Below are 26,875 nucleotides of genomic sequence, written 5' to 3' on the forward strand. Positions count from 1 at the left end.
AGGTTCCTCTTTTGGTTGGAGCAGTGTGCTTCTAACAAATCTCCAGCAAATAACAAAATATTATACAAGAGAAGAGAAAGGAAAAGAAAAAAAATGAAAGGAAAGAAAATAAAGAAAAAACTACCTGAGGATTCCAAAAACTGAACAGCAAGAGATCAGTTTTACCTTTCACAGTTTTTCCCAAGGGGCCATTTCTCTAAGTCTGTCCTTTGGCTAAAACTCTAATGAAAAATCCCATCCTTTTTCTGGCTAGAGGAACCAAGAGAAGGAGTCCAGGATAATTAGAGCTGCTGCAGAGTAGGGGGAGAATTCCTGGAAACAAGAGAGCCAGGGAAAGGAAGTCCCATATTCTAGGTATAAGCTTTTCCAAATTCTCTGGCTGATCCTTGAACCAGGCAGGTATAATGCAGACTGATAACCACAGAACCTGAAATTATGAACCATTGCCCACTGTAGACAGGACACAGTCTGCAGGTTGAGCCTAACTAACCAAGTTAACTTCCTGCTAAACCAAAAACACCAACACTGTTGATCAGTGTTAACAGCCCACAGTCTCTACATCATGCCATTCATAATGTACATAATACAGAACTACTAGACATGAAGGACCAGGGAAATGCGATCTATTTTTATGGGGTTAAGAAGATGTCAACCCAAGATGACCCAAACTTTAAAGCAGATAATATTATACTTATGCTTTATGAGATAAATAAAAATATGCTCATGATAAATAAAAAGACAAGGTATCTCAGCTGAGAATTAGAAAGTATAAAATAAAAAGTTACTAAGAAATTATAGAGCCAAAAAAGTCACTAGACGGACTTTCCTTTTTGTATAAGAGAATGACAAATGAAATAATCAATGAACTTAAAGGTAGATCTGAGAAAGAGAAAAAATGGGGAAAATAATAAACAGAGCTTTGGAAACCCATGGGTCAATTTCACAAGTTCTACATGTAGGTAATTGTAGCCCCAGAAGAGGAAAAGGGACTGGAGATAATATTTGAAAAATTGTGGCTGAAAATGCCCCAAGACATTATCCCCTAAAAAGGTTAGATAATCTAAAATGGGATAAATTTGGGGAGAAAAGTATGTTCAGGAACATCATAGTCAAGCTAAAAAACAAAGATAATGAGAAATCTTGAGAGGTACCAGAGGAAAGTCACAGTACATACACAGGAGAACAATGATTCGAACAGTCATGGGATTTCTTACCAGAAACCACGACAATTAGAAGATAATGAAACAATGTAAAACAAGACAACCAGAAGACAATGAAACAATGTAAAACAAGACAACCAGAAGACAGGGAAACATGGTCTTTAAAGTGCTGAAAGAGAAAAACCGATGAACCTAGAATTACATATTCATCAAAAAATTTCTTGCAGGAATGAATGCAAAACGTAGACATTTCTCTGATAAAGGAAGACTAAAAGAATTTAATGCCAGAAGGTCTGCATTACAAGACATGTAAAAGAAGTTCTTCGGACCAAAGGAATGATACCAGAGGGAAGCTTGGATTATCAGAAATGAAGAGCAAGAGAAATCGGAACTATTTTGAGTTAATATAAAATATTTTACTCAGTATCTGAAAGGTGCATGCGACTGTTTAAAGGAAAAATGGTAAGATTGTCTTGTGGTGCTTTTAATGTCGGTAGATGTAATGCATATGATAATTATAATGTGAAGGGCAGCAGAGACAGGGGTGGCAAATGGACCTATGTGTTTTGGTTATATTATTGTTTTTACAATGTATGTGATATGGTAGGTACAATATTAACCCTAAGTAAACTGTGAAAAAATTTAAAAAATTATATATGTAGGTTTTAGGGTAACCATGAAAAAAATGTCAAGATAGAGCTGAAAACCAATATACAGATAAAAGTTAGTAACTAGCCCCCCTCTGCCTGAAAATGGGGTGGGGGGAGGTACAATACTGCCTGGCCTCTGTGAGAATCACTCAAAGGTCAGCACAGTCAGTTGGCAGAGATACCCGCTGACTTGGATTCTAAAGACAGTATTTTGCGGGACCTTTGGGAGAAAAAGGGCGGGGGGAGAAAGACAGAGAAACAGCCTTTCTGGGACATTGCAAATGACCGAAGTTGGGCAGGGGGTCCAACATGCTGTGGGGCCAGAGAGGGAGCCACAGCACCCTGGGCACTGGACTTGAAGCCTGGAGACCTGGACTAAAGGACCAAAAGCTGCACTGACAAGCTGAGTGACCTCAGTTAACTCCTTGTTTGACCACTCTGGGCCTCAGAGCCTTCATTTGAAAATGAGGGGGGTAAGATTTAAAGTAAAGTCTCAGAAATTGCTTCTCTGGAGGAAAGGAACAATTGGGCTTCCACGCCTCCTACTTTTGTATTGGCGAACGTCGAGCTTGTATGGTCAGAATGAGGCCCTTCGCTCATTCTACTCTCTCCCAAGTCATTAATTTATACACTCTGTTTGAATTCTTTTCTCTATTTCTTTTTAAAAATTATTTTCTTTAGGAGCCAATGACTCCTAAATATACATCTTCATTTGGACTTCTCCATGCTTCAAAGGCATATATTTAACAGCTCTACTTAGATATCCTACCAACATAAAAATAAAAATGTTCTAAACAAGTCTTTCAAAATGACACAGGTATAAAAATTGCCCAGAGCCCCGGCTGGTGTAGCTCAGTGGATTGAGTGCAGGCCTGTGAACCAAAGGATCGTGGTTTGATTCCCCATCAGGGCACAGACCTGGGTTGCAGGCCAGTTCCCAGCAGGGGACGCACAAGGGGCAACCATACATTGATATTTCTCTCCTTCTCTCCTTCCCTTCCCCTCTAAAGATAAATAAATAAAATTTTTTTTAAAGTTTATTAAAAAATTGCCTGGAAAATTTTGGTAATGATGTGAAGGTACAGATCCCACTCTATTTCAATGAGTATATGTGCTCCTTATCAACTCTCTGGGCAAATCTGATTCCCATCAAAGTCTGAGAAACACACTCTAAACCAAACCCACAATCCATCCCAACCCCTCTACTCCTCTAAGCAGTTCCTTCTCAGAGAACGGCACCCTCATCCACGTGGAGGCACAGGTCAGAAACCGGACACCACCCTCAGCCTTCCATCGCCTTCACTTCTAAGCATCACTTACTATCAACTCCTTTTCACGTTACTCCCCTGATCCCTCTGAGCTTCATTTACCCGCACCGTCCTGTAGCCTCCTGATGCCTCTTCTTACTTCTACTGTCACCTCTTTCTCACACCCATCTTCCAAATTGCAGCCAGGGTAAATACATAAGTTTTAAAAATAGTTTATATATGCATACACATGTACATATACCTATATGTGTGTATACATATATAATGACAGTTTCAAATTTATTGAAAAGCTGCAAGAATCCCACAAAGAATGTCTATACACTCTTTGCCCAGATAACTCATTCCAACTATCAACAACTGTCCCAGAAATGGCCTCTTAATCCCTGGTTGGTTATAGAACCTCCCCATCCCCTTCAATCTGGAACAAATGCTCAGTCTCCTTGACTTTCATGACCTTGGAATTTTTAAAAAATCATAGGCCAGGTGTTTAATAGAATGTACCTCAGTTTTAGTTAATCTGATATTTCCTCATGATGAGACCCAGCTTAGAACATTTTGAACAGAGTATTTCAAATGTTATGTTCTTTTCATTGAATCCTATGAAGTATCACTCAAAGTCTACTTGTCCTGTTGCTGGAGTGAAATTGATTTACTTGATTCAGACGATGTTGCCAAATTTCTTTGTAAAGTTACTTTCTCTCCTTTTGTAATAAATATTTTGGGGGGAGAATACTACGTAAAATCCTGTTTGTCTTCTGAATTTCATCCTAAATCTTAGCATCCATTGATAATTTTTAAGTTAATCTGATGGACACCAAATAAGAATTTTCTGATAATATAATTTTTCTAGGATTGAGAAAGCTTTCTCCTCTATTAATTTATTTGTTGATTATATTCCTATTAGTGTGGATGACATAGTTGTTACCTTATTTAATAGGTTATAAACTGATACTGTCATTATATATTTTGAGCCTCAAATTATCCCATGTTTGGACATTAAGAGGCCCTTCAAGCTGGACATTGTTCTTTAGATATGTCTCCATCATTCTTTGAGTATTTTTTTGCTTTCCGGAACAAAAAGATTTGCCAGGTTATTTTGTACTGTCTCCACCAGTGCCTAGAAAAGGCCATCTCTCTGATGAGTCTTGGTTGCTTTTAGTGTAAAAGAATATCTGGAATCCCAGACACCCCGGAGCCAGGTGTACTCTTTGCTTCCTGAGTGTCATTGTTTTGAGGCATTCTCATCCTATATTTATCTCTCTCTCTTTTTTATATGTTGAAAACCATAAGTTCATAGCAATACCTCCAACTGCAATCCAGTGCCACACAATTCATGCCAGCTTTCATGCTTTTCACATGTGTGCGTTACCTCCAATGTATTTGTCAATGTCCCTGTACATAGCTGCTTTTCCAATATTGCTGAGCTGCCAGCCCCCTCCCATACAGGTCTCAGTCCCTGCTAGGGCTTGCTTCCCTTTCTCAGAACATTTACTTTGATTGGCCCTGCCAAATCATTTATTGGTGAAAAAAAGAGAAAGGCAAGAAAGTATTTTTTGTTTTGTCTTTAAAGAAAGGAAGGGAAGACATTGGAAAGAAAAGGCAAGAGAAAGGCCAGGCTATTTTTCTGAAATGAAATTCTGTCACCTTTGGGTTGTATGTGCACCTGAGCACATGCACACACACACACTGAGCCCTTAGATGGCTTCTACTGCCCTCAGGCTGCAAATTTCAGCACAGGGGTCTGGGAGGCCCTGCAGTTGAAACTGCTGCTGGCCATCTTGGTCACTTTCCCCCTCTTTCTCCAAATGCCAAGTTAAATGGTTTTCCCTCAGTTGCTCTAAGAGTCCACTTCCCTCCTTGCCACAGGTTCTTTGTACATGCTGTTTGTGTCTCAGTGCTCTACCCACTCCATCACTTGGGCGACTTATTGCTAAAATCTCTGCTGCAGCAGCGTCTTTGCCTCCAGAAGCCCTCCTTAATTCCCTTAGACACAGTCTGACTATTTTGTTATGTATTGTTTTATTCAAACTCTCACAGAACACCCTGGTTCTCATCTCCACTGGTAATAATGAGCTTAGTTATATACATCTGTTTAATATGCTCTTTCCTCATTAAATTGTGATGTGAACATAGTAACTATGTCTCCTTTTGATCTTGAGTGTGCCCCTAGCCCTGGCTCTGTATTGGTATGTAGTAGATGCTCAAAAAATATTTTTTCATGTAAGTAATTTGCACTTTTAGAAACATAAATTGCTTAATCAGCAAACATGAAAATTTTCTTTATTTTACATATAAGGCAAACCATGGAGGAATAATATGATACATATGGGCAGGCAGGTGAACTGAGAAAGCTCACAGATCTAGGGCTATATAAGCTTTATCATTTAGAAGAAACACAAAAATCATAACAAATGATTCAAATAATATATATAAAAAATAATGTGGGGAGTTTTTACCTAAGAAAATTTTAATATAAGGTATATACAAATTGCATATTTGATTCACATCATTACATAGGTGCTTCAGGGTCATTGAAATATTAGTTCTTCCAAAGGTAGAATAGAATTCCATTTAAAATTCAAAGGTTAGTGTATATGTATGTGTGCATGTTTTAAAATTGGATGAAGTGATTTTGAATTTCACATGAAACAAAATGTATTTGAAGAGAGCCGAGAAAATTTCATTAAAAAGAAGAATGAAGGATACCTTACTTTACCCAAATACTAAAATGCTTGCTAAAATTATTGAAATCAGAACTAGACAGATTGTAAAACTCTTGCTGAAGTTAATAATCAGGACAATATGGTTGGGCCCAAGAATCAATAAATAGATCAATGGAGAAGAATTAAAAGTCAAAGCATAGTTCATATAACAAACTTGTATGACAAAGATGACATGTGATTCAATAAAAAATGGATAATGTATATAATATGTGGTACTGGCATAATCATCTATTCATCTGGATAAAAACAGGGTAATATTTGTCCTAATACATAGTCAAAAAGAAATTTGAGAATAGCACTTGCCTCTGTCAACAAGAGAATGGATAAATGAGCAATGTAATACTACAATAAATAGGAACAAGTTAGTGCTACACACGATATGAACGGATCTCACACACAGAATGCCAAGTTAATGCAGCCAGACACAAAGCACATATGCAACGTGATTCCACTTATGTGAAGTTCTAGAATAGCAGAGCAAACCTATGACTGAAACAGAAACCAGAACAGTGGTTGCCTCTGCATGTGGGGTTGGGGTAGGAACCCCACATACAGAGGCAACCACTGGGATTGCCTGGGAAGGGATATGAGGGAACTTCCCGGTGTGAACCAATGTTCTGTATCTTGATAAGAGTTTGTATAACCGAGTTGTAGGTATTTGCTGAAACTATAAATGTACACTTAATATTCATGCATTTTCATATATGAAAATTTTACCTTAAACAAAATAAAAACTATAAACAAATACTTTAGTTAAAGACATGTATGGGGAAGTGTTTAGGAGTAATATGTACTAATAAGTCTGCAACTTATCTGGAAATGCACCAACAAAATAGGGTGAGGTGATAAATGAACAGTAACTCTAGAATCTAGGTGGTAGGAAATGGCCATCCTCTGCAAAATTTTATCATGTCCTCTGCATGCTTGAAAATTTTAAAAATAAAATCTTGAGGAGAATAAATAAACTTCAGGAAATATTAAATATTTATATATAGAACAAGCCCCCCAATAATATAGGAAACTTTAAAAAGCATATTATAAACTTGGAGTAAAGAGAACTTTTAAAACAAAGCAGAAAATCCGAAAAGGCATAGAGGATAAAACAGATCTGGGCTACATGAATATTGACCACTTTTAGAAGCCCAAAAGATATCACAAAAAATATCAAACAACTAACAGACGGGAAGGGGAAACTGATTGTATCATATATGGCAGACAAAGGATTAACATCCCTACCATGAAAACACTTGTAAATTTCTAAAACACCAATAAATAGCCCTGGCCACTTAGCTCAGCTGGTTAGTGCACCATCCTCATATGCCAAGGTTGCAGGTTCAATCCCTGGTCAGGGCACATACAAGAATCGACCAGTGAATACATAAACAAGTGAAACAACAAATTGATATTTCTTTCTTTCTTTCTCTACTTTCCTCTCTCTCTCTCAAAGCAATAATTAAAAATAAAAAAAAGCAAATAACCTGATAGAAAAATAGGTAAAGTATGTATAGATAATGAACAGGAGAAGAAACACGAGTACCAATAACTATGTGAGAAGGCATATCTCTAGCAGTCAGGTAAAAAGGCAAATTAAGATGAAGCATCATTTTTCATCTTTGGACTGCAAATTTTTAAAGACTGATCCCCTCCAGTGCTGGTAAAGACGCTGGAAGATAGGCACCACACACTCCTGGTGGGTCAGGATGTTTACAAACACAAGACACAGAATAATAAGCATAACATGATTCCATTTTTATAAAATAAATTTTTTTGCATTTTTGAACAAAGGGAAAAATGTAAAAGTGTTTAAATGGATGCTTCACGACAGGGATTGGTAAACAAACTATAGTCTGAGTGACAAATCTGGCTGGTTACCTGGCTGTTTACAAATGTCTGAGCTAAGAACGGCATTTTTACCTGTTTAAAGAGCTACATTTTAAACAGTTGTGTCATTTTCTGCATGATGGCCTCATTTCGCCTCTTGGCCATCAAAGCTTAAAATATTTACTCTCTGGCCTTTTAGTTTACTGTTTCGGGGTAATGTAGATTCTTCGCCGTTCTTTTCCTGTTATTTCTCTGTATTGTTTTCATTTTTATAATAATAATAACCTGGCAAGTTTAAAGAACACAGCTAGATCAGTAGGGGGATGCTGCTGGGAATGGATATAAAAAGATAAGAGGAAACCAGGGGGACTCGCTGGAAGCTACTGTAACAGTCCAGGTGAAAGACAATGGTACTTAGGAGCAGAGAGATGAAAACAAAGGGACAGATTTTACAAGAACGTGTAGGAGCTGCTGAGGGACTGAACAAGGATGATGGGACATACAGGAAAATCAAGGTTGACTCCTAGGTTTCAGTCATTGGTTGTGGCACAACCACTGAGCTGGAGAGGGTGGGGAAGGGAAACCCGAGCGTAAATCAAGTGCTCTATTTTGGACCTGCGAGAGTTAACTGGGCAGTCAGACATAGATGATTAGAGCTCCCTGGGATGCAGGTGGGAAGGCAGAGCAGGCAAAACAAATGTAAGAGAACTCATCCTGTGGCTATACTTAAAGCTATCTGGAAGCAATGGAGAAGGAGAAGAGAAGGGAACCAAGTTCTACCTGGAGACACAGTGTCAACCCAACAAGAGCCTGTTTCCTGATGACAAATGTCTCTGATGCCACTGTCCAACTGTTTGGATTCCCCAAAATCATCCTTTCTAAACATCCTCTTCCCATTGGCTAAGAAACACCATGGCTTTCAGAGTAGACACTGACCCTTCCTCACAGCCTGTGCCCAAACGTTTGCCTGGACAGCCAGCTGCTATTGTTTCTCCCAAATGGATATTTCTACTGCCACCTGGCTCCCCCAGTAGAGAGGTGAGTTCAGGTCCCAGTCCCTCTGAGTATGGCTCTGCCCTGGGTCCACAGACATGCTTCAGCTACCTTTTTCTCAGACCGCACTTTCACCCGAGTATACCAAGAAGGACTCACCAAGGAGCTAGTGTAGGTGGGGTCTGAGGTGTCATCCTGGAGGTAGCGGGAAAGGCCAAAGTCGGACACCTTGCAGACCAGGTTACTATTGACCAGAATGTTCCTAGCAGCCAGGTCCCGGTGCACGTAGTTCATCTCGGCCAGGTACTTCATGCCAGCAGCAATGCCCCTGAGCATCCCCACCAGCTGGATCACCGTGAACTGTCCATCATTTTGCTGTAATAAGACACAAGGGGCATCAGAATCAAGATGCGCTTCAGTGGTTAAACAAAAGCCGAAGCACCATAGCCCTGCCGCTTGTCAGCCTCTCAGTGCTGGGCGGACGCTCACTGCCCGCTCCCTCCCCCACTTCTATCCTCATCCCTCTCCTTGAATGTTCTGCTCTCTTCCCCTTGCCAAGCCCTGTCAATTTCATCTCCAAATTACATCGCAAACCCATCTACTCCTCTCCATCTCCACTGCCACCAAGCTAACCAAGTCATTGTCATCCATCACCTATAACAGCCACCATGCACTGTGCATCCATTCTCTACCCTGGAGCTAGAGCCATCTTTGTAAGACATAAATCAGGGCATGTCACTCTCTGGCTTAAAGCTCTCTAATAGCTTCCCATTGTGTTAAGGTGAAGCTCCAAACTCCTTAGCATGGCCCACAAGTCCCCCGTGGGATCAGCTAGTGCCTCACCTTATGCCAGTGTGTCCCTCATGCCTGTGTGAAAGCCACAGTGGCTGCCGACATTTCGATCTTTTTCCAAGCCAGGCTCTTCCTGCCGTAGGTCCCTTACACATGCCATTCGCTCTGCTTTTCCCCCCTAATCAACACCTACCTGCCTTTCAGGTTTCTCCAGAGAGCGTGTCTCTGTAACTAGTCCCCTTCCTCAAATACATTTAGTACTTTCTTACTATTTTTCAGTGAATACTCTTCTTCTTAGCAAATGTCACAATTTTAGTTTGTGTGTATATATGAGTGTCTATCTCTGTTGCTTGACTCTAAGCAATTTGAGCATTAGAACCCTCCGTCTTGTGGTCACCACTGTAACAGAGAGCTTTAATGTAATAGGTAGACAAAGCCCAATAAACATGTGCTGAATGAATGACTGGTACATCGCTCCCTGTTTCCAGAATTAAATGTTAAGGTATCTCCCTTGGGTACTACCAGGCTCTTACCCTGAAATTGGAATAACCATACCAGCCTCATAAGGATCACTGGGCAGAAGTGCACGCACAGTGCCTGGCACATGGACCCTCTCCTACTGAATGAGAGCTGTTGCTGCTCTTCCTCATGCCAACATTCAGTGCTGTCCTCTCTCCAATCATCAGTGGGATCAGCTTCTTGGGTGGATGCCCTCCTCAACGGTTAGATGACATTTCTTCAGTGAGTGAATCTGTGCCATCCTCCTGTCTCCCCAAAGCCCCTGGGTCTTAGCTCTGCACACACTGTTTAAGTAAGCAAACCCTGGGCCACATTGCTAAGAATACATTTTCCCATCTAGTCCAGCCACAGCTGTTCCCCAAAGGACTATGAGTTGTATTCTATAAGTAGAGCATGGCTCAGGCATCAAAATGCTTGGACTGTAGGAGAGGTGGAAGAAGACAGACCCCCAGGGTCCAGTCTAGTTACCGGAACACAGGCCCTGAGCAAGGCAGTCATTCCCTCTGCCCCAGTGTCCTCAGGTGAAATGCAGGAAGCGTAAACAGTGAGAGGCCCCCGTTTACTGAGCACGTACCATGTGTGAGGTGATACAAAAAGCACTCACATGCATTACGTCACTTAAATATGTGTGGGACACATTATTCACACACGAGCTCCTGCAAAAGCATATTCTATGCAAAAATAAGCATAAAAAAGTAAAAGCTCTTTTTAAAACTACCCCGTTTATTAGAGAAGACCCCAACAATCAAAAAGTCGAACAATGACAGAATGAATTATTAATGCCTTCCTCATGCAAGATGGCAAGCCCGGGTCTATGTTCACCAGGGTTATGCACCCTGATAAGTTGAAGGACTGGAGCAAACTGATGCTCCTGCAGTGCTTCCTGAGAGCCCTGCCAGAAGAGGACCCCCAACACACCAATCTCGACTGCCCCACATTCCAGGCTGTTTCTAAGTCAAAACTTAACCACCAGCCGAGGATGCTTCTTCCACAATATTTTCTTCTAACCAACTCCAAAAAACAGTGCAGAGCTGCTTTTTGGAAACTATTTTTTCAGCATATGGTGCCCATCTACGAGAGCTGGATGTGCTGTGAGAGATGCAAATTCTCCTTCTTACTAATGAACTTTAGTCACCACCTCCTCAAGAAGTGAGCTGGGCTGGCACCATTCCTCTTCACTAGGTAGCTCTCTGGGGACCTGCCTCCTCAGGAAGCTCTCACGCACCTTCTGTCTATTATAACTGTATTCTCACTCAGCCTGAACTCACAGGGTCATCCGTTTTCAATTCGGGTTGTTGCTTCCTCTCCACACATGCTTCCTCTTTCAACAACAACACTGCCATTGAAAACGAATGTCTCCCTAAAGAAGCCAGCTTGTATACAGATGTTGGGGGAGGCGGTGGTGGTCAACAGTTTTGAGAAGAGCAATGTTGAAATCATGTGCAGTAACTTGTTTATGTTTCTACATTAAGTCATTTAAGTCTTCATAGGCCTGCTTTATAATCTAATTTGTTTTAAAATTTAGGCCAGTCATCTTTAGAGTTTCTAGAGCCAACAAGGGCCAATAAATAGCTAAAATTCAAGGTTTTGTAGCCAGACAGACCCAGGTTGGATCCATGGTCTGCCACTCACTGGCTGCACGCTCTTGGCCAAGTCATTTAACCTCTAGAGTACTGATTTTCACATCTGTAAAATAAGAACATAGTGCCCATGGTGTTTATGCTTCACAGGATTTTGGTGAGGTTCAATGAGATGATACATGTAAAAGGGTTTAGCTCAGTGCCTAGTGAACACTAAGACAGCAGCAATAGTTGTTGGTATTATCAGCAAGGTCATAGTGTCACACAAATCAGCTCTTCCATGTACCTGGGGTGCCTGGTGAGAGAGACTGAGGACACCTAGGGCCAGAACTGTGGGTTCTAGGTTTGTGTGGAAGACACCCTAGGACCATTGTCCTTGGAGAACTTAGTCCACAGGCCATTCTGAGCTCAACAGGTTGGCATGCAATAGCTTCCCCCTCCAACTGGAGTAGCATATGATTAGAAACTAATGATGTAAGCCTGAAGTTTGGATCAATTGATCAATAAACATTGACTTCTTCCTTTACTTGACTTTTGAATGGCAACTCATACTCCATAGATATGTTCTAATCCTTAAAATTGGTTCTGTGAAAGGCAGGCAATAGCATATTGTTTTTATAGAGAAGATAAATTAAGTCCAGAAAGTTTAAGTGATCAGCTTTCAATCACTCTGTGTGGTTTTGGCTTATAACAAGATTCTAAGTCCAGAACAGCAAATTACATCTCTACTAGCATTCCATCTCTGATCAATTGGTAATGGCTGTCTCAAATGCTGGGTAGAGAATAAAGCTGTATATCAGCTTCACAGGAAAAGAAGCCATGATTGATTAATGGTGTCTGCCATGGCCATGGAAATAGAAAGTAGAGACATTTCTACCGCATATATGCTATACTTATCTGACTCTTTCAACTCCAGTGCCTTTTCTGTTGGAATATGCTGACTTTGTGAAGACTAATGCATTTTCTTTAGGATCTGCAGGGTAATCACATATCATGACAAGACAGGGTCATGCTTGTTGAGTTCATAATCTTGGTGAAATTTAAAGATATAAGCATATTAAGATTTCCTGGCATGTTCAACTGTTTTATGTTTATTTCATTGGTATAACTTCCCAGAAAGAACTTTCAGGGATATGAACATAAGCATATAAAAACAAACAAGATTAGAAAAAAGAGAGGTTTCTTAGTGACTTTGGGAAAAGATCTGCCACACTGAGCACATGGTAAAAACATAGCACATAGAAGAAATACAGCCTAGGTGAAGTAATTTAAACTTTCTTCTCTTCATGAAGTGCTTTCTGCTGAAACTGCTTTTCTTCAAATTCACTGAAGCTACTTGCTGGCCCTTTTATTAGACAGGAAGGATTTAGGTATTTCAACTTTCATTGACAAATCCACTTCAGGAAATGAAACCCTTATTTGATTTGTTTGAAGAGAATGAATCATAGATTTTTTTTTAACTGAAAGGGACCTTTCAAGATCATCCAGCTCAATGCCTTTAGTTTATAGATTGGGAAATTGAGTTAACAGATTTGTTCAAGGCCACGGGGTGACTCACAGCAGAGCCCAAAGCAGAACCCCGGTTTCACGGCTCCCAATCTGGTGTCTTCTTCCTGACATCTGGGTTGCTGTTGTATAGTTTCAGCCCATGAATGAGCTTCCCTGATGAGAAATGTCTCCATTTGTCACTGCTCAGTGACTTCCAAGAGTCTTTCAGTTATGACCATCTGTGAATGAACCAGCAACAACTATAAGGCCAAATTTTAGGCACAAAAGCCTTACAGAGCATGTCAACCTTGCTGGCTCAAGCATGGGACATCGAGGAGATTTGGGGGGTTGTTCATAAGATTATGGAAAAGCCTCTAGATTCAACCCCCTGAATCTGAATGCCAAGAAGGAAACAAGTATTTAATTATAGATTTGCATGACACATAACCCATGGCATAGACACTTGGGAAAAAATGGAATACAATGAACACATTGAATGTGTGCTCGAAGAAAAATGGTGTTTCCACTCCCTCCAGAATGTGAGGGATCCTAAGTCCCACAATGAAAGAAGAGCCTGAGTGGACTGCGAGAAGTCACGTCCAGTGGGCTCACTGGATCCCCAGTGCACAGAGCTGTTCAGATGCTGACCCAGGGCAGTAGCTGTGGCCACTCTCCAAAGATGCCATATCTAGTGTGAAAGGATCAGTTGAAGGGAGGAAACAGCTGCATATTTTGAGAATTAACTCCTTTTTTCTCTCTGAATGGTGATCCTAAAATCATTCCACTTCTCAGAAGATGGACCCTACAGAACTTAACTGATGACCTACTTTTAGATCTTATCAAGCAGCAGATACATCAATTAATGTTGCTATGCTCCAGGGTTTGCTAGTAAGGCCGAAATTAGATTTATAGATTACCTGCCTCCATGCCGTGCGAGGAGTCAGAAACGCTTCATTTCCCCTTTCCTCCTGGCGCTGCCTGCTCTGGCCGCTCCTTTCTTGCCACCCTTTCTCCCTGGTTTTCCTGTGCTCCTCTCTGGCCCCTAGCTTTTCTCCCACCACCCAGACCTCATCATCATGAAAAATAATGGTGTCCAACATGTGCCCATGTCCTGGACTCCAAATGGAAATAGCCTTGTGCAAAGCAACATTGTGTGGCTTTGATTTCCCACAGCCTCCTGAGAATGAATCTCCCTGTTCCCTGCACCATCCAGAGAGAGAGAGAGAGAAGCTGATCACAGTTCCAGATCATGTTATGACTCTCTATGAAGTACTGTCTGGTGACGTGTAAGAAATAAATGACTCCCAAAAGGGTTTGGAGGCTCATTCCAGAAAACACTTTTTCTTCTAACGTTGCCTTCTATTCACTTTTATTTGACTGTTTTCACGAGGGCTCTGACCATGAACGAATGCCCTCCGGAAGCATGGTTCATCCATGCTCTTACATGAGAGGGCTGGATGCATGGACAGGAGACCAGGCTCACTCAGAATAACTACACTTCTCTTGTCACTCTGGAACATTTTTGTCCCAGAAATGCTTATTTGGATTTCTCATTCAACTAGCATTTACCCAGCACTCACCGTGCTACATACCAGGGTGGCAAAATACAAGGCATAACCTGTATCCTCAGGAAGTCTGTGTCAGGCAAAGTACATGGGGTCCACAATCTACATCTGTTGTTCCCCCTACTCCACCAAAAAAGTGGGGGAGCACTGCTGCTTAATGATTCAGACAAGGCCAAAAGTGCGTGCTGGCCTTGCAAAGTTAGTTTCAATACTATGCAAATGCCACTTCTAGACAAGTGCCCCAGCTACCCTTCTGAAACACTGCAGCTCCTAAGCTCTGCTCCTAAGCTTTGGAGTCACCATGCAGCTGCTGACAGATTACCAAATAGGCAATGAACTACAAATGGTTCTTTATTCTGCAGCTAGAGCTACTATTTGATAGCTTTGGTGATGGGCATAGTCTACTACTTGGTATAACCCTGAAGTACTTGTTTAGAAGACCCTACCCCATTCTTTAGTGCTGCCCCCTTTGCTCTCAGGCTCCCTTGAAATCCCCAGCTAAACCTTTTGTCCAAGGGGGCCTTGCTCCCTGGCATTGCTTAGTCAGCTTCCATTCCCCAGGCACCAGCATCACTGCCACCTGCACTAACCCCTTCTCTGAGTAGCGCTGTGATACCTCACAGAACTGAAGAAGGTTCTAGTGTGCCTGCATTTGGGCACACTGACAAAGGTCTTTTACAGATTTCCCAGCCATAGGCCTTCAAAGCACCCTTACCCGTGCTGTAGGTTGAAAGGGAATCACATTCTTCATCGAGCCCAGAAAAGACTTGTGGATGCTGGTGACCCAGTCTTTCCCTTTCTTGCCCAGAAGGCGGGTGGCCCAGGCACCAGAAAAAGGCAGCCTGTTTTGTCTGTGAACTGCACATGATGAGAACTGGCTGGGTGGGGAGAGCAGCATGCTAGGGAAAAGGCAGCCACTGGCATCTGCATGAATCACATGGGGCTATGGAGCAGCTGAAAGTCTCTTCGATCTCTGGGATTTGTACAGATACTGATGGCCATTCTCTATCCCCATCTATCTATTCTTATTCATCCATCAAGCATTTATCAAGGCCCCTACAACATGCCATCCTTTTCCTGAGGGGTCCACAAACTCTTTGGTCTTTTCTTTTAGCAACAAATCTGTTAATCTCATGAACACCTCCAATACCCACCCACATTTTATGGTTCAATTCCTGAATGGCAGGTTACCCTCATGCAGACATTTCTCCTCAGCCAGGATTCCCCAATGTCCCGCAGTGCTGACATCATCCATGCCCCTGAGCTTCTCTTACCCTGAGGAAGGAATCCAAGGCGCCGTTCTCCATGAACTCTGTGATGATCATGACCGGCCGACTTTTGGTGACCACACCCTCCAGACGAATAATGTTGGGATGGTCAAACTGTCCCATGATGCTCGCCTCACTCAAAAAGTCCCGACGCTGCTTCTCCGAGTACCCAGCCTTCAGCGTCTTAATGGCCACATAGATTTCCCTCTTGCCTGGAAGTTTCAAACGCCCCTTGTATACCTCTCCAAACTCTCCTGCAACGAAAATGCAATTATTACCTGCTTCCTTCTCAGTTTGTGGATCCACATGGGGAGGAAGCTTATCAAAAACAATGGCGCTCAAAGTGGAATTGTGATTAGAGAGGCAGAAATGGAAATAGAGCTATCTCATTGTAACGATGATGCCTTGGCTCTAATCAGTTCAAGACAAACAAAGAAGGAATACTAAAACACATTTCTTAGCCCAGATCTTAGAAATAGTTCGGGTAACTAAAGTGGAATCTCAGAATACCGAGCGAGGCCTGTCCAGAAAGCACCCAGCCAGTACTATGACGAATAGAGACATTTATTGAAGAAGATATAAGAAACATTGTACAAAGGACAATGGTGCCTAAGTCCCCTTCAAAGTAGGCACCTTGGGACCTCACACAGGTCTCCCAGTGTTAGGACCTTGAGGAGGTATAGTTCATTGGTAGTGGTTTGAATCAAGCCATTAGCAACTGCAGCATAATCCTTCTTCTGCTTGGTAGCAGAAGCCAGGGAACAAAATTTTCCCCAACACGTTTCATGCCAAGATCCCACATCAAAATCTCAGACACATAGTTTTTGGAATCCTCAGATCAGCTTCTAGTTCTTGCACTGTTGGATGCTGATCTTTGTTTATTGCAGCCTGCATGCACTCAACATTCTCAGGTGTTCTGCTTGTTGCAGGCCTTCCAGAACATGGATCACTTTCAACAGATTCTCAACCATCTTTGAAGCATTTGTGCCACCCTTCTGTTTGTGCTGAACTCATTACATCATTCCTGAAAGCCTTCTGAATCACCCATAATGTTTTCATGGAGGAACGTTCAAGCTTAACGCAAAATTTGAGCCACACAGCACACATGCTCACTCAACAGTATCCACCACCCCCACTGACTAATACAGTGAAGTCATCATTGTTCACACATGTGCATTCCAGTCCACCTTCCTTGACTGCCAGGCTGCATCGATGCACCGCAAACTGTACTCGTTATATTAACAATGGCTGGACTTTTTTCATATATATGAGTTTGTTTTACCCCACATTGGATTTTTTATTCGTGTCCCAGCTGAATAACTGAAGCAAAGGGTCAATTCTGCAGAGTCAACATTCATTTTTAGCAGAGCACAGCACAAGAATGTCCAGGGGCTAGGGGATGTATTCACATTTTTAGTTTTCTGAACAAGATGAATAGCATTAATGTTCCTATGTTGCCCTGAAAATGTCTGTGGCTACTGGGTTCCCCAGAAAGCAGACACTGAAAAGTTAGGAAGGGAAGTTAGCAGACACTGTGCAGGATAAAAGGGGAAGGAGCAGAATTGGCCAGAATCCCAGATCACCGTGCAAACCTAACAGTATGAAAAGAAAGGAAGGAAGCAGTTACAGACAAGAAGAACCCCAGACTGCACTGCAAATCTGACAATCTCATCCAACCCGGTGGGAAACTCCAGAACAAAGAGCGCCCATCCTCAAAATTTCCAGGCCCTAGCATCCCCCCCATGCTCAATCCCTGGCTGGGGAAGAACCTGAAGCTGCTGCAGCTGGAGGCTGGCAGCTAACTGCTCTCCTGGAAACTGAACAGCACATGGTTTCCCCAAGCGAACAGGAGTTACAGATCTCCACAGGTGCCACAGCATTTACACATTTCTGCAGTGAAATCACCAGGAGTAAAGCAATCAGGTGATACTATTTCCTAGCTGCTTTAAAAAAATCTGTTGAATCCAGTTAAGTGTACTTTCAAAAGTTATTTTATGGGTTAACTTGGTTTTCTAACTTCCGGGTCTTTCATGGGAAGCAGTTTAGTGTCTACTTGTAAGTGCATCACTGAAATGAGTGTCAAGGGCCTGACAGGGTAAGCATGGCTTTCAGCTGAGAAAACTATCCTTTTTACTTTCAGCTTCTGGGAGAAAATGATGGACCACACTGTGAGCAATCAGATAAATTACTGGCCACATTAGAAAAGTCAGTTAACATCTCTGCTGCAGTTCAGTTAGGAGTTCCTTTTGTTTTCTGCTACAAAAAAGATTGAAAGGAAGCTGAATGAGAGGGATTTTCATGCAAAACTGCTCAGGAGTCAATGGAACTGGTTAGAATCTAGAGTAGAACTAGAACTAGAGTAGAGGTTGGTGTATGCACCATTAAGAAGACTTCGATACGGACCTTACGATACTAAGAGACATATCATATGTAGCATTGGTCTTGACATTTAATCACATGCAGCTTTGGTGAACTGCATGAAGTCAGGCTGAGTCTCATTCATGTTCGTAGCTTATACACCCCGCTATAGAGCCTGCCTGGTACGTGGTGCCCCAAAATTGGTACCTGATGCCCCCAAATTGGGGCATAATATTTATTATTTTTGTTTGGCTTTTGCTTTGTCCATTCTTGGGTTCTAAACTGCTGGAGGCTCTATCCCTGTTCTATTCATAGGAAGTAGAAGTACCAGCATTTTTATTTTTATAAAAGGCTGTTTGTTGTAGCATCTTCTATAGCCTAACACCATATGACCAGCACCCAAGGGACAGATGAAAATGACATCACTTCCCGTGGAAAACAATGAGCTAGTGAAAACTAATAGATAAGTGATATGTATCACTTCAAAATATGTCCACATTGTATTATTAAGCAAAGAAAAGAAGGCCAACTTATAGAATGTACTATCTAGTAGGTACCCCTGTGCGGTAAGTGTTTGCATACAAAATGATATTTTTAAAAATTGCATCAAATTTATTTTTTGTGTCAAATTATTTTTCAATGGTTACCCTTGAATGGTGGGACTAGGAGTGGGGAAGCACAGATTAGTAAACTTAGTTTAGTTACTTTTATGTTGTATAAATTGTTACAATAAGCAAATGAGTAAAACTGAAAGGAAAGTACTAAACAGTGACCTGTTATATCTGTGTGTATGTATATGTGTATGCACATACACGTTTATACATGTGTCTATATATGTGTGTATATATATGGAATCTATCCCTTTCACACCTTAATCTAACAGATATTTAATAACTATGAGCTGGATGAATACACATTGCACATTTGATAAGTATATTAACTGAAGAATATTGGTATTTCTTCTTTATTATAAAAATGAGTTCTATCTTCTTTTAGTGAAAAGACATAGCTGAGAGTTGAGGGGAAAGTTATGATCATATTTCTTCTTGGAGGAGATACTACACCAACATTTATTGACCATCTACTATGTGTCAGGCACTGTGCTGGGCTCTTTGTAGGACTTATTTTATCAATCCTCACAATACCTTCATAAGTTGATTATTATTACGTCCATTTTACTAATAAGGAAACTGAGGCACAAAGAAAGCATGCCCCAAACCCCAGAGGTGTGAGTCAGGCCAAAGGCTGTGGTCCAGGCCCTCCCTTTTTCCTGCCGTACTGCCACTCAGTAGGGGTGTTAGGTTAGCAGTGCCACAGGGAACAGACTTGTGTGGATATGAAGTTACAATCCAGGGACCACCGTGCCCAACTGTACAGTTACTGTCACAGCAATTCAGTGTCTGGGGAACAGCAGACACAGTGGAGCTATCTCACAGAGAGATGTCCCTGCCTGGCTAGTCAGGTGGGATCAGAATATTTAGGAATCAATTTATTAATTTGGATATACCAGTGAGCAAAGTTTGGAAAAGTGCTCCAGGTGACTCTGATGTTCCCCACAGCACACACATAAGCACCCAGGTGAGGACTTGGGTTCCACACCAGTGGTTCCCAACGTTGGCTGCCACTGCAATCACCCAGGGAGCTTCACCAAGTACCGAGGCCTGGGTCCCACCAACAGTGATGCTGATTGGTTGGTCTGGGTGCAACCTGGGCATGACGTGTTTAAAAGCTTCTTACAGGATCACCTACATAATTTGTGAGGCCTGGTGGAAAATGGAAATGCAGGATTCCTTGTTCAAAAATTACCAAGAACTTTAAGACTGTGAAAGCAGAGCATTAAACTACATGTAGGTCCTTCTGAGCACGGGGCCCAGCATGATAGCACTGGTCACAGTCCCCTGAAGCCAGGCCTGGCTGCCCAGGTGTTTCTTCAGTGCTGCCAATGCTGAGAACCACAGACCTAAACCACCCAATAGATTCAAATAGATTGGGGAGTAAACTGCCAAAGGTCCTGGAACATACCATTTAAGTCCTCTCAAAGTAGCGCTCACATACAGCCTGCCTTGCACTGCACAGGGCCCAGGGCAGAGGGCAGGCTTTATACATGTGAGTGGGGAGAAAGAAGGAAGAAACCAACGAGTGTGTGGCTTTGGAAAGTTCTCTCTACATGGAATGGTGTGGATCACATGACTTTCCTCAATGACAAATGTTATTTTACAGTTTAATCTGTGTGGCTGATGTCTCTTCAAGTACTTCTATTACTCTAGCTTTAAATTGCCTCTTGTAGGGGAAGAGGTTCTCATTAGTTTTTTAAAATGATAAAAAATGCTTTCCTGAGAGGATTGTTAGGGCAGTGAAACTACACTGTATGATTCTACAATGGTGGATACAAGTCATTATACATTTGTCCAAATCCATAAAACAAACAACACGAAGAGTGACCCCTAATGTAAACTAGAGACTTTGGGTGACCATGTGGGTTCATCAGTTTTAACAGATGTACCACTCTGGTCCCGGATGTTGGTAATGGGTAAGGCTGTGCATTCGCAGGGCAGGGGGCATGTGGGAAATCTATGTTCCTCCCCATCAATTTTGCTATGAACCTAAAACTGCTCTAAAAAATAATAAAGCCTTAAAAAAGTGCTCCCCTTGGATCAGGAGAGGTGGACTTTGTAGTCAGTTGGTCACAATGGTGGTGGTTATTACTTCTCTCAGAAATGTTCTCAGCAATCACTGGAAAGCAGTGGCTTAAAGAACAGTGATTCTGTAAAAATAGCTCCTTTCCTGTCTGGCAAAGAAATGACTTCATGTTCTCCAAGCCCAGAAGTTTGCCAAGCACCAACTGCAAAGAAGTCACTTAATCCATTAGCCTCACTCAGAGGCTGCACTCCACCCTGTAATTAAGTGGCCCTTGAGAGCAGTTGGGGGAAACTCTGGCCAGGAGTAGAGGAGGTTCAAGTCTATGCTGAGCCCAATATCCAACTCTGGGCATATCACTTCTCCAGCCTTAGCTTTCTCAGCTCTATGCAATGAAAAGAAATGATGGACTAGTGGACCTTCCTAACAGGGTGTGGAGTCTGTGAGAAAGGTGCTTGGTAAACTACACATTGTTGGAGACACATCTGGGCAGGGAGTGTGGGTGGGGACTGGAAAAGAAAAGGAAGGAAAACTGGGTTTCTTCAGCCTAGTGGGACTTGAAGAAAGTTCACCCAAGACAGCAGGGCTGTTTTTCAGGGGTAGTGGGAAAGCCACACTGCCATATCTGGTATCTGGGGATGGAGGATAACCCCACATAAGCCTGGGGTGCTAACTTCTGGGAGCTCTGGCCCTTTAGCATCTGCCTAACTTCATCAGGAATGGGAGTCAATGGGCATATTGTCATCATTAGTAATGAACAGAAAATCAGAGCCTTATATGGCTTATAGTCAAGAAAGTACTGTCACCAATAATCTTTGACTTCAGGTTTACATACTATTCTCAGGAAACTATGTTTGATTTTTGGATACCTTTACTACAATGAGGGCCAGAGCTTGAGGTCTGTGGTGCTTTTTGATTTGCCACAGCCTTTTACATGATCTCCAAATCATGGCCATCCAGTTTTTATTTTTTAAAATAAAAATGCATCATACTTAAAAAATGTTTTCAACAAATGGAGCAGTATCATTGTATTTAAAATAGATGCTTATAAGAAACGATTGGGTAGTGATTGTGGCTGATTCTTCATATGCAGATCCTTTACTGACAGTAAGTGCAGCCAGCCTAATTTTGGTCTGGCTGGACTTTGATTGGCATATGTCTTTGCAGCTGACCTTGGAGCCTCTCCTACTGTAAAACTTCCCTATGGCTAGGCCTCAGCTCTAGCTTCAGGCCAATTTGGTGGCCAGTGGCTCTCAGTAAAGGTCCTGAAAGCATGGTTCCTGGCCAACAGCATCAGCATCTCTTGGGACCTTGTTAGAAAATGTAGATTCTTGAACCCCATTTAGACCTGCTGGGTCAGAAGCTCAGTAGATGAGGCCCTGTGACTTGGGTTTTAAAGTGTCCCCAGGTGATTTTGGTGCCTGGCTCAAATTTGAGAACCAACACCCTCCAGGCTGTCAGCTGAGGGCCATTTAGCCAGTTCCTGTGATTGTGCTCCCAGAGAGCTGCTAAAATTACTCCCTATAAGTTGCAGCTCCTTGCCAGTTCCCCTTTCCTACATTCCTTGACAAAAAGAGGAAGAAAAAAAGTGGCTCAGCAGCATTAAATACCTCAACTATTAAATATAAAATCAGAAGAAAAGAATTTTCAATTTTTGAAAGTGAAACGTCCAACCTGCCAGCAGGTATTTCAAGTAGTAGCTGTTGGCTGTGTGCAGCTTGAATCTACACACAATTGCACTTTTTTTTTTGCAGCATTTTGAAGTCACAAATTGCCTTAGGGGGGAAAAGGGAAAGCAGAGCTTCTAGTTACTAATTCAGGCTTCCACCAGAAAAGTGACTTTTAAAGAATAAATTTAAACTAGGTTTGAAAGTATGATTTCCAGCAAGTTTTATCACACCAGCCTGTGCAAGATAAGTAGGTTATTGCTGAACCAGGGATAGTAAAACCATGGCAGGCATTCCGCTCCCTCCTCACCTGGCACTCAGGGTGGGCATTACTAATTGATTACAATCCTATTCTCCTCTCAGCAGAATCCCCCAGGCACCATTACCAGGCTGCTGGAGTTGGTGAGTGAGATGGAACGGCCATAGTGTCCACAATACCTAATACCTAGATGGTGAGAGCAGACTAGTTTTCTCTTTTGTTGTAGCTTTTTGTGGTTGTTAGATACCTGCATACCTATCTTATGACTTATTTTCCTAATGTAACTAAACACAAATAATTAAAAATGCTAAGTATCTTGGGTCTCATTGTTGTCCTTCTTAAGGCAGAAAACTGATCATATTAGGAGGACTGGATCATGGGACCAGGGTATTCCAGGAAGAACATACTGACCCCAGGAAATGTGGGACAGTCTTCACAGCCTATGACGTGGGCATACTGAATTGCCAGACAGGATCCTCATTGCCAGCAAAGAGGCTTGGGCCTCCAAACTGCTGGAAGAATTTACCACCGGAAGCAGCGTCCCAGTATACTTAGCTGTTCTTTTTGCAGAATAACCAAAGTGGCAGGTAGAGTGGGGGTTCACCAGACCCAGATCAGCCCTGTCTCAGTTTCAATTCTTGTTCTACCATCAACTCAACTGGCAGCCTGGCGTTCAGCAAGTTCTCCTCTGAATGTTGATTTCCCTGCCAGTTTAACAACATACATACACACAGAAGGCTATTATGAAGGTTAATAAAATAATTTTTATAAAGTGTATATGCCAGTTTAGTCACATGATGGGTGTTCAGTACATGTCAATTATATTAATTATAATTACTGGAGACATATATTTGCTTTTCTCCTTTAGAAACTTCCTTCTGTGACTTGGACCCAACAGGAGGCTACCCTCATGCTGCCTACCTTCACTCTGGATGAGCCCAAGAAAGTCAGGCTGGCAGGAAGCCTTTCTACCAAACTGTCCCCAAGAAACCCACTGTCTTCTTCAGAGACAGGTGGTGGGCCTTGCTGGCCCCATTCCTATCTGCACACCTCACACATTCCCTCTCTCCAACTCGCCACGCCCAGACCTCTCAGTACAAGCCTCCTCCCTCACAATAAGCCAATCGGTGGAAATGCTGAATGGGCAGCTGCTGGAGTCAAAGGACAATGTGTTTGTTAATTAAAATATAATTGGCATGTCTTCCTCTGGATGACCTTCTGTTGACACCTCCGCCTGCATTTCCATGCACTGCACAGTCGTGCTCAGGGCTGCTCTATAGTTACACAGGTTACACACTGTACAACCCAGAAGCACTGTCCATGCTATGGGCCCAGTCATACATGGCAGCCCTGGTTTATGCTCTGGGTGAGTCTGTGGACCAAGCTGATCAGAATTAACCAGTGCATTGTAATTGACATTTGAGGTGACTCCTATTAGTCAGATTCATGGTTACAAAGAGCTGATATGCTCCAAAGACACCAGGTGACCTGCTGCTCTCTCTCCACAGAGACTTCTGTGTTTCCTGTTATCTTTAGGGAGAAGAGGAAGGGTTGGCCCTCCTTCGTTCCACTGAACCACTTTCAGAGCATGCATGATATCAATCCAGTTCTCTCCTATCTTTCCCCATTCTCCTGAACTCTGCCCAGTTTTTATCCCTGTAATGATTTCCCCCCAAGGATCTACTTTTATTCAACCATATTACAAATACTAAATTGAGCATGTTTGGCTAACCATGAGACTAATAAAACCACTAATGTCCCTTTGTCCCCACAGAACTTTGAGCCTGGTGATGATGACACATGAGGATTAAATAACTAAATAAAGACAATGAGTAATTATAATTCAGTCTTCTTGAATGGTATCACACCTGGCTCATTTGTTCAATATTTGTTTATCTTCCACAACTTTAGAAGAAATTTTGGCAGTTGATGCAATTCTTCATTCTTATAATTTCTAGATTTTACTGCATTGGCCTTGACTTCCTTGCACAACCTCTGCTCCCCACACCTTGGGGGCCAGCCAACCGTCCTTCCCCTTCAAGATGTTTAACCTGATGCCCCTTATTTCTGGCCTTAGCTCTTCTCCACACCACGTTTCCTGATCAACTGTAATCACCAAGCCCAATAGTCACTCCATTCACCATGATTGGAAACATTCTGGTCTAGATCAGTTTAGTTTCTTCAGTGCAGCCTTCCTTAGCACCTGGATCCCAGCATCCACTATCTCAAACTCTCTCCAGGCAAAACCTCATAACTGGTCTCCATGCCTCTAAGGTCATACCTACCCTTCCCCATCACCCCTTTTAGTCCACTCCAAACACAGCATCTATCAGTTTCATCTCCCCACCTCATTTCTATCACTCCCCCTGCTCAGAAACCTATAGGAGTTCACCATATTCTATAAGATAGAATTTATACTGAAAACTCTGGGTCTCTAGGCCTCAGCCTGCTCCTCTAGCCCCATTGCTCAATACTTATCCTCAGCAAATCCCTCCCCAGCAGCCTTCTCTCCTCCTTGTTTTCCAGATGTGCTGCATGGAGTATTAGCCCATCCAAAACTTCCACATTCTCAGGCCTCCCCAGGTCCCTGTTCCCTGGGTTATTCCCTGCTATTGTGCCTCTCCTTTTTTCACCTTTCTGTGTTCTCTGTGCCCCTCAACTTAGCTCCAATTACTTATCCTCCTCTTATGGTGTAACACTATGTGTCTATGTTAGAAAATAACCCTTCAGGGCAGGATTATTAGGAACTCACTGATTTTCCAGGACCTACTGCAGTTTCAGGCACAGACGTCAGAACCAATGTTTGATGAATATGGATCTTGCACTCCCAACTTAATACCTTCTGCAACAAACATGAAGCCCTTGTCTGGCTCTGACTCAGCATATACGGGCTGGTTCCTCTGCAATCTCTTTGAAATAACCTTACACAGCTTGGAAGTATGCTGGTAAATGTTCGACTACCAGCTCTTCAAAAACAAAGAAACCAATACCCCTGTTTTTTTTACCATTTGCCAATTCCCATGGTGTAAATACTCCTACTATGGTTGATGTCAAGCCACCATCATGATGTCACTGAACATGGGGCTGGGAAGAGATGCACGCAATTGGCTTTTGCAGGTACTGAAGCTGGCTCCAGCACACCACTGGCAGAAAGTCATGTTAATTTTCTTCCTTAAATCATTACATTTGCCTCTTCTGTCTAATTACCTTATGAGTTTCACAGAAATTTCAGGTTTTCTACTAGTTTTCACCTTTGAAAGCTCAGGTCAAAGGTTATCTCCTTGGTGAAATCTTCCTAATACCCCTACCCATTCCCAGAATAATGCTGAACACTGCTGTATTGGCCTAACACTTTGTACATGTGCTATTTGTCATTGAGACTGTCAGACAAATGAGGAGAAGAATGGTTTGTTCACCTCTGGAATTCCACGTCCAGCATGCAAGTAGTGTTCAATCAGAGCTTGTGAGGAAACAAGTGAAGGAAGGACAAAATGACTTCTGATTCTTCTTTCGATGTTTTGTTACCATTCTGCAACCCAGTTTTTGCCCCCTGCACCAAATCTGGCTGGCTAAGAGAAATAATGCCAATTATACTATATAAATCATACCTTACAAAAACATTTTTAACTCATTATCATACCAGCTCTTTTAGCACAAAGTGAAGCCAGTCTCAGTGAGGAAGGGTATGGGAGAAGCAAGAGTAGGACAAAGGAGAAAAAGAACTGGAGATAAGAAAGGCTGGTTCTAAGCAATAGTGTCTTCTGTTAAAATGAAACAGAGTAGGCATAATGAATTACTATCCACAGGGATTAGCTCTGGGATTTCTTAATCTTAAGGAGATGGGCATCTGGTAGAGGGTGGTCAGCAGCAACCAGGCAGAGGTCTTTATCCCAACTGCTGGGCATCTTATGAACTGCTGAATGCATCAATCCTTCCTCAGTACCATGTGAGCCACAAAGAGGACTGAGCTTCTCTGAGCAGAATGCATAAGCATCAGCAAAGGCTACACAAAAAATGAAAGGGAAAGGGTGAAGCATGGCCATCAATTGTCCTTTTTTAGGTATTCGGCAGTTGGTGAGCTCATCCTACATTGTAACTCCCTGGCAGGATCATAAGTGAGAGGCTTT

At 42.2% G+C, this 26,875-nt stretch overlaps 1 protein-coding gene across 4 annotated transcripts in view; it reads right to left on the reverse strand.

Annotated features, from left to right (window-relative positions):
* Positions 1-26,875, reverse strand: part of EPHB1 (EPH receptor B1) — a 419,448-nt gene that overhangs the window by 35,839 nt on the left and 356,734 nt on the right. For all 4 annotated transcript variants that reach the window (XM_037143852.2, XM_037143853.2, XM_037143850.2 and 1 more), the window contains 2 exons: positions 15,834-16,081; positions 8,775-8,990 (listed from right to left, as the gene is read on the reverse strand). In XM_037143852.2, the coding sequence (XP_036999747.1) occupies positions 8,775-8,990; positions 15,834-16,081 (464 nt within the window). The remainder of the gene's footprint in view (positions 1-8,774; positions 8,991-15,833; positions 16,082-26,875) is intronic.

The sequence above is a fragment of the Artibeus jamaicensis genome, unplaced genomic scaffold (genome assembly GCF_021234435.1).
Source record: "Artibeus jamaicensis isolate MK-2021 breed Jamaican fruit bat unplaced genomic scaffold, CSHL_Jam_final contig_519, whole genome shotgun sequence".
NCBI classification, from domain to species: Eukaryota; Metazoa; Chordata; class Mammalia; order Chiroptera; family Phyllostomidae; genus Artibeus; species Artibeus jamaicensis.